This window comes from Pterocles gutturalis, unplaced genomic scaffold, assembly GCF_000699245.1.
Source record: "Pterocles gutturalis isolate BGI_N339 unplaced genomic scaffold, ASM69924v1 scaffold47245, whole genome shotgun sequence".
Taxonomy (NCBI): Eukaryota; Metazoa; Chordata; class Aves; order Pterocliformes; family Pteroclidae; genus Pterocles; species Pterocles gutturalis.
The window spans coordinates 21,649-39,487 of NW_010145033.1; the positions used below are offsets into that span (position 1 = coordinate 21,649).

General features: G+C 37.1%; 1 protein-coding gene across 1 annotated transcript in view; it reads left to right on the top strand.

Annotated features, from left to right (window-relative positions):
- Positions 1-17,150, top strand: part of LOC104460835 (DNA polymerase zeta catalytic subunit-like) — a gene marked incomplete at its 5' end in the record, with an annotated part of 33,224 nt that extends 16,074 nt beyond the window's left edge. The window contains 8 exon segments of the mRNA XM_010085266.1: positions 308-637; positions 724-1,283; positions 1,879-1,961; positions 2,934-3,059; positions 4,685-4,877; positions 7,223-7,334; positions 16,386-16,505; positions 17,075-17,150. Of these exon segments, the coding sequence (XP_010083568.1) occupies positions 308-637; positions 724-1,283; positions 1,879-1,961; positions 2,934-3,059; positions 4,685-4,877; positions 7,223-7,334; positions 16,386-16,505; positions 17,075-17,150 (1,600 nt within the window).
- Positions 17,151-17,839: the final 689 nt, after the last annotated feature.

The following is a 17,839-nucleotide window of genomic DNA, read 5'->3' on the forward strand; positions in this document are numbered from 1 at the left end:
ACAATTTTATGCTGTTATGTGAAATAGATGCATGAAAGATCCCATCTGATATACATATGTTTGAAGCTGAAAATTACTGTACTTCCTGTGCAAATACCCATTTTCATTCATGACACTTTGGGTATTTATTGCTTGATATTATTGTAGTAACTGGGAATGTGCCTGCTTAGTTTGTAAATCAAGATACTGCCCACAGGAATTGCATTGTGAGAAAACTAGTTCACAAGATTCTGCTTGTATATCATCTTGAGGACTGCCTGCAATGCAGTTTAGAGCAAAGCAATAATTCAAACTATTTTCTGAACAGAGAGATTGGAGGACGGCTTCTCACAGTGGAAACTAGACTTCCAAATGACCTGCCTGAGTTTGAGGGGGACTTCTCATTAGAAGGTCTACGACTCTGGAAGACTGCATTTTCAGCAATGACAGAAAGTCCTAGACCAGGATCTCCTCCCCGTTATGGTCACTCTACTGTTAATAAAAGAGAAAGTAATAGCCATAAAACTAGTGAAGACAAAAAAATAGTCATAATGCCATGCAAGTGTGCACCAAGCCAGCAGCAAGTTCAGATATGGCTTCATGCCAAAGAAGAATATGAACATTTCAAGAAATTGCCTAAGAATCTTCCTGAACAAAGGCAACTGAGAATTTCAGCTCTGCAGTATTGTCTGAAGAGAAATCTATAGAGGTAGTAAAAGCAGATAAAGATTTAAATTTATCTAGCCTGGAAGATGAAAGACCTATTGTGCCTACAAAGAATTCTTCTGCTTCTGTGGCAGAAACTACAAAAACACAAGCCAAGGAAACCTGTGATAAGTCTATAAGCACTATAGGAACTTCTATAAATTCTAAAAATGATATAGACTCTAATAAAACTCCATCTGAAAGCAAGACACTTATTACTTCAACACTAGAACATGATAAGGAGGAGGAGGAGGAAGATTATTATGTCAATTACAGTTCACCAGATTCTCCAGTGCTTCCTCCTTGGCAGCAAGTAGCATCTCCAGATCCCAAGCAGTCCAATTTAGAAGACACAGAGTGGAAAAGTCAGGATATCATTTTGGCTTCCATGGAAGGAAATGATGTAGCAACTGTTGGAAGTGCACAAAACTCCCCATCCACCCAGGAGGATGTTAGGACATCCTTTGACATGTCTCAATTTCCAGTTAATGAAGATCCTAGAAATTCTGAATCTGTCTGCCTACATAGCACACCTATTGTGCAGAGAAAAAGTCAAGATGGAGTACCTGAAATTTTTGGTTTTACTCCTTTATCCACAGGTAAATCCATTAAGTGATTCTAATGGTACCGAAAAAATATTTCTGCATATGATTACATTTCTTTTGACGTAATGCAAAATTAATTACATCTCCAGAAAAATATATTTAAAACTAGTTTTGGAAAGGAAAAGGCATGTGCATTATTGTTAAAGTAACTACTGAATTATGAAAAAAGTCTAGAAGCAGAACACTCTTTTATTTCCTGATGGTCTCTAGTATCTGAAGTGCTGGTTAAAAACTTAATTTAAAAGTATAGCGTATTTTGGGGATTTTGAAATTTTGTTCGTTATATTGCTTGTATCTTTTCCAAACATAATCTCAATGTAGAGTGTGAATAACATTGCAGTGTTCAAGATTATAATCATGTGAGGTTTGGTAACTTACTGGCCTCATACCATGCATTCCTAAATGTCCATAAATACCAAATTGTAGTAGTTGTGCTATGGATTAGACAGAGAATAAAGTTGTATTTATTTATATATACAGTACTTGTTCATAATGTTAACTAAATACCTCTGGATGTTTCCAGCATGTTGTTTAATATCTAGACATTGTTACTGAGGCTAAGCAGTTTTGCACTCACACATATTTACAGAACCAAAAGCCCAGAAACTGAGTCAGAAGAGGGGAAATAATACTGGTGGTCTTCGAAGAGTACTTCTCACCACACAAATGAAGGTAAATTAAGATTTTATGTACAGGTGGATTTTTATTAAGCCACACATACACATTTCCATTCTCTTTCTACTGTGTTGGTTTTTTATTTTGCTGTTAAGATCTGGAAAATACATTTTAAATGGTAGGGTACAATTGTAGAATCAGTGTATGCTCAAAGTTAGGAAGAAGAAATCAGTTTAATTTGCAGGGAACAAAATAGTTGGATATTGAGCGTATGTTCTATGTTTTAGGGTAGTGAGACGCTAACGAAGCACTCAAGAGACACTGTAAGGATGTTGTTTTGCTCTTTTAGTTGCAACATCCTTTTTAAGTTCTATTGTGATTACCTTTTAATATATGTGTGTGTGTATACATCTATATATACACACAGATATGTATGTTTATGTGTCTATGTGTATGTTCTAAGCATTGTGAATGGCACTGGTATGCTGACAGTAGAAAGAGAATGGATTGCATAAAATGATCAAATTTGCATGTGCTCTCCCTGTTAGAAACAGACCGATGGGCTAGGCGCATTACCTAAATGACCCAGTAGTCTTTTCTTTTTTTCTCAACAGGCTAGTATTCACATACCCTTAATTCAGTGCCTTAAAAAGTGGTAACTGAAACAAAGGTTTTTGATGAATTGTTGCTCGAGAGAGAATAGAAATTTTTCCTGTTTCCCCTGTCCTCAGGCTTGTAAGAAAGCAAATATGTGTAGGGTTTTGGTTTGTTGTTTGTGTTTTAAGTTTTTCAGACTGCCTCTTGCTTTATTATGAGGTTTCATTAAAATTATTCTGAAAAGGCAGAAAGATACAACTGTTGTTTCCCTGTTGAAAAATGACATGACGAAATAGTGAAAGCTTTTTTTTGTAATTGTAGTATAGCATTTGCATTCTCATTGATACATTTGTATTTATAGTGCATATGAATTTAGCAACCTGTTATTTTTTCTATATTGTAACTGTGGGTTTTTTTCCCTCCCCCAATAAGAATCAATTTGCTGCCCTCAGCACTCCAAAGAAAGAGAATTCTGAGATTGAAGGACCGTCTTTAAATAACACTTATGGTTTTAAAGTCAGTGTGGAAAACCTGCAGGAAGCAAAATCTTTACATGAGGTAACTTACTGCTACATGTTATTTTGTAAAATCATAGTTTTTCAGACCAGTTTTATAATGGCAGAATTTAAAAATGCTTTTCTCCTTGGTCCCTACCTGGCTTAAAATTAATCAATGAGTGATGTCTGCAGCTTTAAGTAGTTGCTCTGCTAGTTTCAGCTTGGTGTCTAAGTGCCTTCATTTAATAGTATTGAACTAGATTTCACACTGGTTTTGTTGAGGAGGTGGTAAACCTTCCTTTTAAAAAATAAAATAAGGGAAAGACCAGAAGGAAGAAATAGTAAGTTTTGTGTAAAAACATTACTGGAAAAACTAGTTGACCATAGCTTCCATGGATCATTTCCTTAAGGAACGAGGATATCTTGGCATCATTCAGTCAGGCCCTCCCAGTATCTCTACATGTTACCTTCTGAACCTGTTGGCCAGTTTCTGCTGCACTTAACAAAATGATTCTCCTGGTTTCAGCTGGGAGAGAGTTAACTTTCTTCATATCACTGGAGACGGGTAACGTCACATGGTACATGTTTCAAAGAGTGTCTCTATATATTTCCTGTAGATCTGTGGTTGGCCTGGGAAGATAAATCAAAATTGGTGCTGGAGAAAGGGATGCGATGTGAATGTAGTAATTCTGTGTTTTGACTGCTAACTGGATAACCAGCATGTGTGTGCTCCCACACAGTCACCACATCCGTGGCTTGGAATTAGCTGTTGACCAATTTACAGATGAGAGGGGAAATGGCAGTTTCATGTGCTGAGTAAATTACATAGGAGAAGCCACAAGAAACTAATGATTTTGCAGGAAATGGAGATAGAGCTTGATAGTAAAATTTCATTTCAGTGATAGCTGTAGGGATTTAGGATGAAAATCTAGAGGAAATCAGGCTGCCCCCAGAGCACCTTACAAACTCAGAAATATTTGTAATTTTTCCCTTGTAATCCCTCCGTTTGTCCATTAATCCACATTACCAACTGTATTCTGCAAGGCAACAGAGCAACAACATAGCGTTGAAGCAATATTAAATACTGTAGTATTTATTTTAAAGTCAAAACTTCATTTTCTCAATGCAAACCGTTCTGTAAAAAGCTGTAGCAACATGATGTGGAAGTTCATTAAGGCATGCAAAGGGCAAGTTAGGTATTCTCCATATCTTCCTGTAAGTGACTTAGTCTTCATGCCTGCTTACATGTCTTGGGTGAGGGAGGGAAGGACCAACAGTGATTCTTTTTTCTTGATCAGTCCGGAAACTTAATTCAGCTCAATATGCAAAGCTGTTTCAAAACATTACAGGAATTTTCAGTTGTTGAAGTTGAGCATTTCTGTTTATATTTTCTGCTTTTGGTAGAAGATGACAGTACTCAGAAACAAATATTGAATTTTAATAATTGAGAATAAAAATGTGTTAAGTGATTAATCTTTTTTTGTAAGACAATGCTTTTGGAAAAAAGTGAGGTCTAGAGATGCTTGTTTAATCACTTCTATTAATTTTCAGATGTGACCTCTTAGTTACAATATAATATGACCATATAAATGTCTGCAATTACTTCATTTGCACTAATAATCTCCTCTTAAATTTTTTGAAGAAACCTCCAAAACATACTAACGTATTGTATTTATTTGTTGGTAGGTCCAACACCTTACCCTCATCAGTATGGAGTTACATGCTCGAACCAGACGAGATTTGGAACCAGACCCAGAGTTTGATCCGATCTGTGCTTTATTCTATTGCATCTCATCTGACACAGCACTGCCAAATACTGAGAAAAGAGAAATCACTGGTGCTATAGTGATTGATAGTGACAGGACACCCTCAAGCCAAGGTTCCTATTTCTTTTTTTCTTAACGTAGTTTACAAAAATGCTTATTTCATAGTAATCAAACAGTAGCAAGCAAAATATAATTGAGTATCGATATTATTATTTAGCTCATTTAATTTTGTCTTGTTGACGGTTGGAGGAATGGCCATATTAAACATAGAGTTTTCCTGCTTATATCTTCCAAGGAACTACTGCATGGGCTGTAAACCACAAATAACACACATGTGCAAAATACCTATGTTTGCATACTTGTGGACAAGCTCCTGCAGTGTTCTAAAAGGATAAAGAGGAAAACCTGCCTTTAGTTTCCTACTCACGTTTCTGGATAGCTACAAATAGAAAATGTTAAAAGCAGGACAGTGTGTTTTATATTTTACTTAAGGGTTATTTTTGTGGTTTTATCTGATCCTTTTAGGATCTAAACAGGGGCCCTTATTCTATTGTACCTTTTTGGCTTTGTTTAGACCAGTGATACTCAACCTGTGGCTCTAGAGCCGGATGTGGCTCTTCATGGCCCTACAGGCGGCTCTCGCAATGTAGGCGTCTGATCGGCGCTCCACTCTATCAGGCAGCGCGGGGAGCACTGAGCAAATGGACCAGCAGTGTGGGAGTCGCTGAAGTTCCCCCTCCCATAGGGGGAAAGAAAAGGAGCTGCTGGGATCCCCCCACAGGTAAGAGTAGAGATCACCTCCCACCCAGCAGCCGTGGGGCAGAATGGGGAAAAACTCGCCCTTTTGCTCCTTTCACCCCTCCACCCTACACCTTCCTAGCAGCCAGAAGGGGTTGAAGACAGAATGCTGCTGGGAGAGAGGGTGCTGATGTGTCATGTCGTGATGTATCAATATGTGATGATGTTGAAGCAGCATCATCACACATTGAAGTGTCATGATGGAAAAAAAAAAAAAATCACACTGTTGATACTTGATTTTTATGGTGCTCTACAACTCCATTTAATAAAGAAGTGGCTCTCCAGCTGTTAAAGGTTGAGTACCACTGGTTTAGGCTAGTAAAAAAAAACAAAACCAAACCAAAATAAAAATCCTCTTTCTTTCAGGGTTTCTTTGGCGTCATGAATGTGTATTAAACCACGAAATACTGTCTAAAATTTAAGTGTGGACAAAAACCTACCAAAAATAAATTTAGCATTAAGGCAACAGCTCCTTCTTTTACCAGTTTATTTGTCAAAGTATTGTAGATATTATATTATCTTACGCTAAGTTCTTGTTCTCAGTGAAGTTTATTCTGTATTATATTCTTGTTACTATCTTCAAAAAAATTATCTCCATTATCTTGCTAAGTGAGATTTTTCCACAGTATAGCCACTATGGCTTCCCTAGGTATGTGCCACTGATTGGGCAAATGTTCTCTTGTAAACAGGTCCAATAACGTTTTGAAAAATCAAAGGTTCTGATCTGGTTTTGTTAATGAAAAAAATTATATGTTTAAGTGTTACTGTGACATTCCTTGCTTTAACTGATGTGTGCTGACAATATTTTCTTGGTTAGAACTTCTTTAGTTCCCTGTTGGAGTGACTTGACATTGAGATACACCTTTTTTTTTTCCCTTTTTGTATTATTATTGCTTTATAAGTTATGGTACTCATTTTAACATTTATTTCTGAAAGCACACTTTTTTATTTCTCAGGATTTTAAGAATGTGTCAAAGTAGAATGCCTTTTCAAAACTCCAGATTCTTGCATTAATCAGAGATATTACTATCTGTTGTATAGAGAAATGAAAAGACAGAGTATATGTTGCGTATTACTCATTTAAAGAGGTTTTTTTACGTGGAAGGCAAATGCTGAGTTCCTGCATGCGTACGAATTATCAGTGTAGAACTCTTAATGTGCACTAAGTGAGCAGTTGCTCAGTGTTTTTTAAGAAGTGTACTGAAAAAAGAACTATATTATGTAGTATTTTCATTCTTCAAAGTATTTTGCAAAGCACTATTCTAAGCTAGCAATTAAAATACATATTTTGCATGAAAACACTACGTGAGCTGTCATGTGGTCCTTCAATATTTCTTATTAAAAATAATTTTCTAATAGCTGGACTCTTTTACATGTAAAATGGTGAAATTTCTGATGAATCAAATATATTTATATCTGACAATTTGTGCAAGATTACCACTATGGTCGAATTTTACAAAGTGAAAAGAACAAACTTTTCCACCCAAAATGAACAAAATAAGTCTATGGAATTAATTGTGATAATAATTAGTGTTTAAAAAAAATAGGTTGTATTCCATACTTCTTTTCAGTGGTATGTTTTATTCTAAAGTAATATTGTTGACTAAAGTAATATAATTCCTTCTAAATTGTAATGACTTTTTCTTACTTTATTTTCTAGGGAGCAGAGACCAAGCCCCCTTGCTCACAAGATCTGGAGTTACAGGACTAGAAGTCAGTTACGCTACTGATGAAAGAACTCTTTTCCAGGAAGTAGTGAATATTGTAAAAAGGTAGCATATCTGTACGTTCTGCTTTTATTTTTCAGGCTTGGTACAGCAGATTTAGTTCCTTCAACCCTTGCCAGTCTCTCAAATACTGATTTTTTTCTGTTGTTGTTGTTTCCCTCAAAGGCTTATTTCTAGAGTGGACAATCATGGTGGTCTTTTGAATAAAAACACTTTTTGCTTTTCCTTTTCTCTGACAGCAAGAACATTCAGATCCTCTTAAGCAGCTGAGTTACAGTGTTGAAACTGATCAGCCATATAAGTAATCTTCTTTAACATACAACCTTTCCTGTTAATCCCAGATTTCATTACACATCTCTCTCTGTAACTCTGAGTAGTACATACTGACAGTGCTGAAAGCTACAGAAAGCCTAGGGACTCTGAGGCAAGACAGAAAAAACCCTACATGATACTGAAACTGCAGTGGACAGATTAATATAACTGGTAGTTGAAAAATCAGTTTCCTTCATTAGTTTTGTCTTCTCTGAATGGAAATCCCCTGCTCCATCGAACTTGGAAAACTGCTGGTTTCCCCCATCTCCATCAGAGCTGGGAAGCCTGTTTGGTAGCCCTCTCAGCTGGTGAGTAGGTGGAACTCCAGACATCTCTTCCAGGCCCTACTGTCAGAGGTGCAAAGCTGTAAAACAGCAAGGAAAAATAAACAGATTTAAACTATGAGTCACTCTGCTGGAATAGAGGCAGAAGAAAAAAATGTGTACTAGGCAGAGTACATTTGCAATTCTTTCTCTCTCCAACCAGAAAACCTCTGATGAGAAAGACATTGACCAACCCCATGAAGCCAGAATACAAAAAGAGTTGCTGAGTGCAACCAACACAGGGTGGGTCCTGACAGAGCAGCAGATCCCTGTTCAGAGAAGACAAAATTCAGGTAAGGAACATAATTTTATTTTTCTCTTTCTTGGAAATCTAGTGCTCCATCAAACTTAGGAAAATTACTGAGAATGATAAGCTGCCAATAAAAGAAGAATTCTCCACCAGTTGTTTAGAAGTTTAAAAAGTAACAGTACATAAAAAGTACGGGAGGAAAGAACTCCACGCTTAATATATATTTATCGCTGAAGAACAGAAGTAGTCTACATCTGTACATATTGAAGGCATTATGGAATTTTAAAAAGCATGCAATTTTTGTAGTACTTCAAGATGGAATGAACCAATCACCCGGTTGCTGACTGAGAGATCACTTCGTAAGAGATCTTCTCTTTTAACACTGTGCTAGCGAGACTCTTTGTCTCGACAACTTTATCTTCAAAGATTGAGTTAGTTAACTTGTATTCCTGGAAGATAAAAGATTTGATCTATTAATGGAGAGGCAGACTGCTGTCATCATCTTAGTCTACTGCCCTCAACCCCTCTGTGCAATATCATCTAGGGATCAGACTTCTGCTGAACTCTCAACAAATATATTTTTAAAACTTGGACCACATCTGCAGCTTACTGCTTTTTCCCTCCCTTTATTTTCTGTAGCTTAGGCAAAAGAGAATAAAAATTTTTCTAGAGTAAAAACTACTTGATTAAAAAGGAGTGGACTGCAAAAAATCTTCCTCAATGGGATATGAACAAGCAAGCAGCTTTAATGAAAACTTTCAGCATCAGGAATTACTTTTCAAAGAATCTCTTGTAGCTGTTTCAGTGTTATTTTTTCCAACACATCCTAGGTACTCTAGTTGTTCTGGTAGGTGCACTTAATAGCAGGTCTGATAGGTTAGAAAAGGAAAACAATCAGGCCATGTTTAAGCATTACCACTTTTGGGGTTCATGGAGCAAAACTCAAAAACACCTTAATTTATCAGCAGAGGACCATATCAGTATCTTACATACTGATGTATTCATCAGGCTAGAGGATAGGTTCTTGTGACCAAATAGCATGCCCAGCATGACTGCAGCTTGCTTTTGGTTCATGTTCTTCACCTCTTTGGCTGTTGGAGGGGAAGGGTAGAAGGGTGAAATTCCCTATTCCTGGCACAATGAATGACAGAATATCTATTCAGTCTTGATTGTTAATACCAGGAACAGACTTTGTCAACTTGTTGGTGCACTGAACAGAGGACACCTCAGCTGTGGGAGGATTTATCTTACACAGTCCGAACGAAGAATTCTTGTTCCCATTTCTAGTCATTCTCTTAGTAGTTGGCCTAATTCTTGCTCTTATTTCATATATGTGAAATTGTGGAACATATTTGTATCAAGTTCCAGCCTTCAACTTCTCTGTTTTGTTTTTATTCTATTCCGGTTATTGAAATGGTTCTGTCACTTCTTGACAATAGATGTAAACTCTGTAAGGGCACAGTAGAGAGTTCTTGACCACTGTTGCCAGCACACAGATGAGGGAAAGGTGACTCCTGGGAAGTGTATCACTTCCTGCAATGCTCTTTTAGTTCATCAGTCTCTTTTTCCGTCAGAAAACTGCAAGCATTTTATCTTCGAAAAAATGACCCGGAGTATCTATGCAAATAGTCTTTGTAACATGCTGGTTGATATTGAGGGACAGAGATGCTGAAGTAAAGAGTAATAAATTAGTGAGGTTTTAATGCTTGCTGGTGTTTTATTCTTGGGCTGCACTACTAGCCTTTTGTCACTGACGAGCGTTTCCCAAATCTAACTTTCTATAGCAGAGCTAAAGTTACTCTCTTACATGTTCACTGAAGATGAGTATTGCTTCAGAAAGTTCACTGGAATTAATGGGCTGAAGTTGGATTCAGTAATACCTTCGCTGTGAAGTTGTTCAGTGTGTGCTAGATCTGAATGACCACAGTAAGATTAACGTGTTTCTGCCTAGGCATCCATAAAGTAAATACCAGGTTAAACGTTCTTCTGTGAAATCAGTAGATGTTGTCTCTGATTAACTCAAGGCAGCTGGCAAATGAAAATATCTTGACATCTGTAGACCAGAAGAAGACTTGTTTGTTTCTTTGGAATTGTCATCTGTGATTTCATCTATGCTGAAAACTAGCAGATTTGTCCAAATATTGAGAGGAATAAACACCTTTATTTCTAGGAGATTATTACTGAGAGTGATCCAGCTGTGAAATGGGAGTACTTGCAAGTCTGAATACCAAAATCTGTGTAGAGACAGCTAAAAGAAAGTGTATGATTGTAAAAGGAATTTGAGAATTCTCTTTAATTCTAAAAGGTGTTGAAATACTGAGCTGCTTGAGGGTTGAGAGGCGGGGAACAGTTTTAAATGAAGAGCCAGAGAGGTGAATTTGGAGGCAGGGAAGAATAAGCAACACGGATTTGTAACACAGAAAAGCATAATTAAAGTGGTTCTTGGTACCCTGACAACCGTCTCGGAGTTTGAGAGGAAGCTTAATCTACTTAGGTCAAATTTATCTTCTTCAGTGATCTGTCCTCTGTGTGTAAACAAAAAAATAGCACTGAGCTCAAACTGGCAGAAAGCAGCTGAGAAACAACCTCCTTCCCATCCTGTGCAGCCAGTGTGGGTAATCTACAGGCACAAGAGCCAATTCTTTGGAGTTGTCATAAGGGAAATTAATTTTTTTTTCTTGAAATGGAACCTGTATACCTATATTGCTGTCCTACAGGATTCTGTCATGCTGCCTGAACAGGCTTCTTGAATAGACCCTCTCTTTTTCATAAGATGTCAGCTGCAATGGGTTGGGAGAAAAACTGGAAGAACCTGTTTGCTTGAGAAATTAAAACAGAACCACCTCTCTGTCTGAACCTAAAGGCAGAAAAAAAGAGTAAACATATTCACATATCTCCATAAGGCAGTCAGTACAAGACACAGGAAAGCTGTCTCTTTAAGGAGGAAGAGGAGGAAGGGAACACTACAAGAATGTCTTAGAGATTTAAAAAACACAGGAAAACTAGAGATGTCCAAGCCTGATGGAGCAGTGGATTCCCATGAAAGAGAAATATCTGGGCCTCTCCCACACTTTTAAGGCAAATTGTGCCACTCTTCTGTTAGTATAGATGCTATTGGATAACAGAAAAGGGCTAGTCCTGCAGCCATGAGAGGAACAGAATTTGGGGAATTCATGTGGGAATGCACAGTCCTCATCTCTGTGATACACAGAGGATGTGGAAACAAGACCGGCTTGAAAAAAAAGGAATGAATTCACTGCTGCTTGAGACTCACTAGGCACCCACAGCTCTTTGTCCTCATGGAATTACTTTCTGATAAAAGTACAAAGAGTATAAAGTTGTAAGATTTTTGTTAAAGATTTTGGACATGAAACATTTGTAAATTAATTAGTTGTTAATACTTAATAGTTAAATATTTTGTATAACATTTTTCTTGTAAAGTATGATGCTAATCGGTTTTTGGTATTGGATACAATGCATTATATTTGTTCTTCCTGTAAATGCTCTAGAAACATTTTCTTTTTGAAATACAAATGTGCTAATCTAAGCTTCTTTTCCCAGGCCAGTATCATCTTCTATGGCGCTTTCTTGTAGAAATCTTTACTTAATGTCCTGTATCAACTTTATGGATTTTTATTGTCCAAAGCAAACTAAAAAAATGTTTTCAGAGATTTGAATTATGTATTTGAGTCACCAAGTATTTTGCTGCCACGCCCAGTTCTGCTTTTGTCCATATTGTAGGTCTGGCCTAATTATTTTTCCCGTTTTCCTCCTAATTTTAGCTGGAAGAAAAATAGCAGTCAGGAAAGCTAGCCATATAATAGAAGGGAAGGCATAAGTGGGAGCTTTAGTGTTCATTTATTAAATTATCAAATGAGGAAGAGATGGCATAACGGCACATATGACTTAGCTAGAAAGGAAAATAATCACATTTTTTCTCTCTGCAGCATGTATGCATTGAATGCTAATGCTGTCGTCTTTAAATCCTGCCAGTGTAAGTGCTGCTTTTCATCTTTGCAGAGAGACTGGCAACAGCATGCAAAGCAGTATCAGTGCCCATCCTTTTAACAAAAGAGCACTTATGTTGGCAGACACACCTCTTACTCCTGTCGTGTTAGTCCTAGCCAGCAGCTTTCAAATATCAGTATTACAACTTACTAGTTTCTTGCAGGTGTAAAAGCTGGTCGCATTACAATTTCTTTTATTAAAACAGCTTAAACTGATGATGAAGACCAACTGGATAGTATACTGTAAAAATTGAGAAGGAAGAATGAAAAATATAAAACTTGTCCTCTCCTTAGCTCACAGCCTGTCATCTTTATGCTACCACATGAACAAAAGGAGAGAAAAAGAGAGAGGGAGACAGACAGACTTCATTTGAGCTTACACCAGCTAAACCTCGGGTTTACCTGTTCATTTTCCCCTTTGGAATAATGTCGTCTTTTAGCTCCAGGCATCTCCTGTAATAGCAAAAAGAATACCACAGGAGGTCTCAGCAAATGACACACTGGTCCATTGGTACAGCTGTTACATGGGGTTGAGCTGCAGGAGAGAGCACTTCTGCTACATAAATTGAGAGAGAGTTGATCAGCAAGGAAATAAGCAAGAAACAGCAGCGCCTCGTGTTAGGTGTGAGAAATCTAATAGGTCTGTTTAACCTGTTGCATAAGGTAGACCTTATGCATACTGTAGTGCAGGAATTTGAGGTCCCAAGTGTTGTTCAGTAGAAGGGAGTTCTACTTGAATATAATCTTACTTTGGTTTTTCCTTCAAAGATAATTCGGAAATACACTTAACCAAAAATTATTTTGATTGTAAAGTTAAGGAAGTACCTAAGCATCCATAAGTCTGTTAATATTAATTATAGTCCTTTGTCCATATATATTGTGAATGCATACAGATATACATACGAAATACATATATGTGTAACTTACTGCAGTATCTGAGCAACTCCATTGCTGGTAGTGTGTTTATCTTTTTCATGCTTTCAGAAAAATACCATTTGGATCCAAGTTTTAAATATGGGAAACTGAGACTAAGGGGGACTATGTTTACAGGGAATTTAAAGCAGGGTTTGAATTCGCCATTTGCTAGCTACTCTACCTTGATTTTCCATGTGGATAGCTTTGTATGAGAGTGAAACTTAGATGTCTGTATTTCATTATCAGTGTATAAGTAGCAACCCTCATCACCCATGTGTGTTAAACGGAAGGAACAGGATCTCATTCTGCAAGAGGTGGCTAAAATCTAAGGAATAGTTCACCCAAAGAGGCCTTTTTTCTTTAATGACAGTAAAGAGACCAGCTTAGAAAACTTGAGATGACAAAATTGGTTGAAATGAGACCCTCCACTTAATGCATGTGCCGTGTCTAGTTGGGAAGGAAAAGCAGAGTAAGTAATACACTGTAAAGTGACACCCTGTGACTCAGTGATGTGTAGTTATAGTCAATCCCTAATGGCCTGTACAAGCAAGACTGAGTTCAAAACTAGCATGCTGATTTTTTTTGATCTTTTTGAACTTTCCAATCTACATGTGAATTTACATAAAATTGTGTTAAAATATGTAATATTTAAGTTAGATACCATTTATTTATATATGAAAATGCATGCATCCGAAAAATATCATAAACTAAAGTGGTTTTGTCTTGTTCTGTAAAACATCTTCCCATCTGAAGGATACCAGAGAAACAATTCTTGAGACTATATGCAGATGGTTTACAGAGCTCCTTTTATTCATTAGCTTAAAAGAGAATAGTAAGATTAACTCAAGTCTTGATGAAATGTTCCTTTCAGTTGCAATACAAATAGGGGTATTTGCAGTAGTAATGTAATAGCCCACTAAAATTTGGTTAAGTAAGAAGTGAGGAAGGTAATGCACTACTTGGACAAGGAAAAACCCAAAGAACTATGCTTCATCACAGGTGGTACCTGCTAATATAGTTATATCAACTTGCTGCTTCCAAGCAGTGTGCTTGTTTCTGTTCAGAACAGGCTTAAAAGAGCAAGCAAATTGCTGGCATAATGAATACTGGTTTATGTACCACATAAGCAGTTCCTTACAAGTTTCTCATTCACGTTTGCGTCTCTCATGGAACCCATCTTCATAACATCTTGCCCTGCATAACAGGTATTTTCCATTTTGAATTATGTGAAACCACTTTTCAAATATGAATGTAAATGGCTACTTCCTTCATTTTAAATAATGAGAAGTGTTTTGCAGTATGCCAGGATCAGGATAGTTTAGCTGCAGGAATTCATGTAAAAAATATGTTAATTTTTTTTAACATTTGTTCTATGACTGTATAAACCATTACGTAATTCCTTTTTATTTCAAAGCTTAGATGAAGCTGTTCGTAATTTTGGAACCTCAACTGGCAACCACTGAATGTTGTGCAGAGCAACAAGAAGTTGTAACTCTTTTTGATACTGATTTTGCTGCTGGAAGGAACTGTAGTGCTAGTTCTCTTACTTTCTCTAGAATGCTACAAATGAAAAAATGTACTTTAGAATCTTCTGCTTCAGCCAAAAATTGTATCAAAACCATTCCTTCACAGGTAGAAGCAGGTGTTAAAAGGGATTTTTGCAACTTTTGCTGGCTGTTGCAAAAGCCCAAGTTGTAATACAGAGATAACCATGCTGAGTAAGAGGGTTCAAATACCTTTCCCTTTATTTTTCACATCACGTTAGTGTCCGTGGCTGAAGTGTGGAGAAGCTCTTTTCTGGAGCTGTTCTCAGAGCAGTTAGCTGCTTCAGGATGAGTTCTCATCTGTCTTTGGCTGGAACACGCAAACAAGAAAGACACTTTCAAAATAAAGTCTGCAGCTTCATTTGTAATGTCTGTGATACATTGGGGAAAGGGTATTCTCCTATATCCAACAGTCAGGAAATGTTGACATTTTTTGATGCATCTAAGAATGCAAAAAATACAGAGATCCTGTTCATAAGCCAAGGCCCCTGTATATTTCTCCCGTAAACTAAGGTCTACAAGCCTTCTTCCTTTTGTGGGGTTGGGCATAGACTGTGGTACAGGACCCTCAGCCTATCATCTAGTCCTCTGCCTCCTGACAACTGCCCTTTTGTCATTCAGTTGTATTGAATGCTGCCTGCTGGAACTCAAAACACCTTGACTGAGCTGCATTGAAAGAAACTAGTCTTCCCAGTGAAGCTTCCTTTCTTTTTTTTTTTTGCTATAAAAATAACAGATATCTGATGTTACTTTGGCCAGTGTGTCTTTGCCCATCCCAGGAAAATAATTCTTAGGTTTTTCAGCAAGTGACCAGATCATGACTTCTGGTTTTAATAGTGCCTACTCAAAAGGTAGGTGATACAGGTTCCTCCAAGCTAACTCCTACCTCTGCTTTGACTTTGAAGACATCTTGTTTGTCCTCTGTCTAGTCAACTCTTCTCTGAGCCTCATTGGAAGATGGACTGTGACTGTGTCAGAAGACAATTCTGACTTTGCTTTTTGTCATACCTGAGCCAGTCAAAATTTCCACCTGGCATGACACATAATATGAGTTTTTCTTGTGTATCTCATAGAAGGAAGGTTATCTTAAAATAAAAGGTATTTAAATAGAACTGGTAGGTATGGTTGCTTTTCTCCATGTTTTAGTTTTGATGGCTGTCACTCAACTGTGGATTATAACTTTACCAATAAAGAGTCACCATTTAGGACCAGAAGTGTTCTCTGATTATTATAAGCTACACTGCGGTATGTGTGACACATTGTTATTTGCAAAACATTCAAATAGCCTAGTAGCAAATTCTATTCTATTTCATAAATGAAAATAGTACAACAGAGTTTGAGGACAGAACTATATTTCATTGCACATCTGTCTTATGCCAGTAGCTAGGTTTTGGTTTATGTTCGATACAGCCTGATTCCATTAATAAAACCTGATTAGACCTAGATTTTGTTATTTATTCGTAAAGACTAAGATAATAGAAGTACATTTAAAAAAAAATTACCAATGAAAGTATTCCTTCTAAAAAATTTTCAGTTGAATGTTATTGGAAACCCTAAAAGATGGTCTGTTTTAAATATTGTCTCTTAGTCCAGATGCTTATGTAGAAACCCATTGTGACTGCTTCTTTTTAAACTCAACGTGATTAGAATGAAATCCTGTTTATACTCTGTTCATGGAAAGCATTTTCTTAAATTATTTTCTTAAATAATATGAATCTCATTTTCCTTTTTCCCCCTCTCTCTAGTTATGACCCAGACATTTTGTTAGGCTATGAAGTCCAGATGCATTCCTGGGGTTATCTCTTACAGAGGGCTGCTGCACTAAATGTTGATTTATGCCAGATGATTTCTCGTGTGCCAGGTAAGTTATTGTGTAGGATTCAGTTCAGTTCCAATTGAAATATACAAATAACTTAAAAAAATAAATGCAGAGTATTTCTTCAGATAGACCTCTGCTGTTGTTGCTGTTGTGTTCTTATAGGTATAATCATATACACACCAAAAATTTGAAATTACAGTGATATTCTAGTTTTCTGTGTTCTCTGAATTTTTAAATTCCTTATGTATTCCACTTCAGAGTGTATCCTGTGTCCATGAACCTAGACTCGTTTTCAGTAGTTGTGCGTGTTAAGTGTTCAGTTCTTGAAGGTGCTTCTGCTACCCAAACCTTCTCTTGCTTCTCCTTGGCTTCAGTCATATGTATGTCATTCAGGGTCCCTACCATAATCATTATTCATTATTTTTCTCTCTGGGATACGAACTTGTGTGCCTGGCCAGGAGAACATGATATTTTAGGAGAGCTACCTTCACACGCTCCTTACCTGAGGTTTGAATATTTATGCACTCTTTTGCTGCCTTCAAAATCTTTTGATGATTTTGATACCTGTGACCTGTTTAGAAAAGGTGTGAGTTACAGAGACCTCCCAGGAACAAGAAAACATAAGAGTAAATTTGCATCGTCAGTTGAAGGTTGTTGGCAACTGGACCTTGGTGAATTTTTTAATGCTTAATATATGAAAACAGGAACACATGATAGCTTAAATATGAATTGGCCATCAAAGATCACAAGTTTCCTTCTTCAGCACAAAGGTCTCAAATTTATTCTTGAGGAATAATAACTGATTGCATGAACCTTGTTATTAAATTCCCCTGACATCTCAAATTGAGATGATACACCATTGGTTGCAATAATAATGTCTCTGGGTACACTCTTACGAGGTGTTGAAAGGGTGTTCAGAAAAACTTCTGGCCTATTACACTTCAAGATTTACAGTGTCCTTGGTAAGAGGATTGGCAACTGTTGCAGTCAAAGGTTTCTGAAACATTCAAAGATCACAAAGATCTTCAGTCTGGGGCAGGTAACTAATGTTTCTCTGCTTTTGTTCTCAAAGATTGAGACGCAGCTCTTGTCTTGCAGGACAGCTGTCTGCACTGTAGTTGATGCAGAATTGACAGCTGCATCAGCAAAGCTCTTGATAGTACTCCTCTTCATGACATAAGCCGTTTTTCAATTTACTGGAATTGGGATACACATGAAGAGTTCCTCAAAGCAGAAAGGTTTCTTCTCTAGGAACTGTATGGTTCTTAATGGTGGTGTCCCTATTTATTTCACAGTCAGGCTTTCTTCCCTGCAACTATGAAGTCTCACAGGAGTTCAGTTCTAGTGAAGGAAACCAGGGTTGTAGCCCTTAACGTCTTT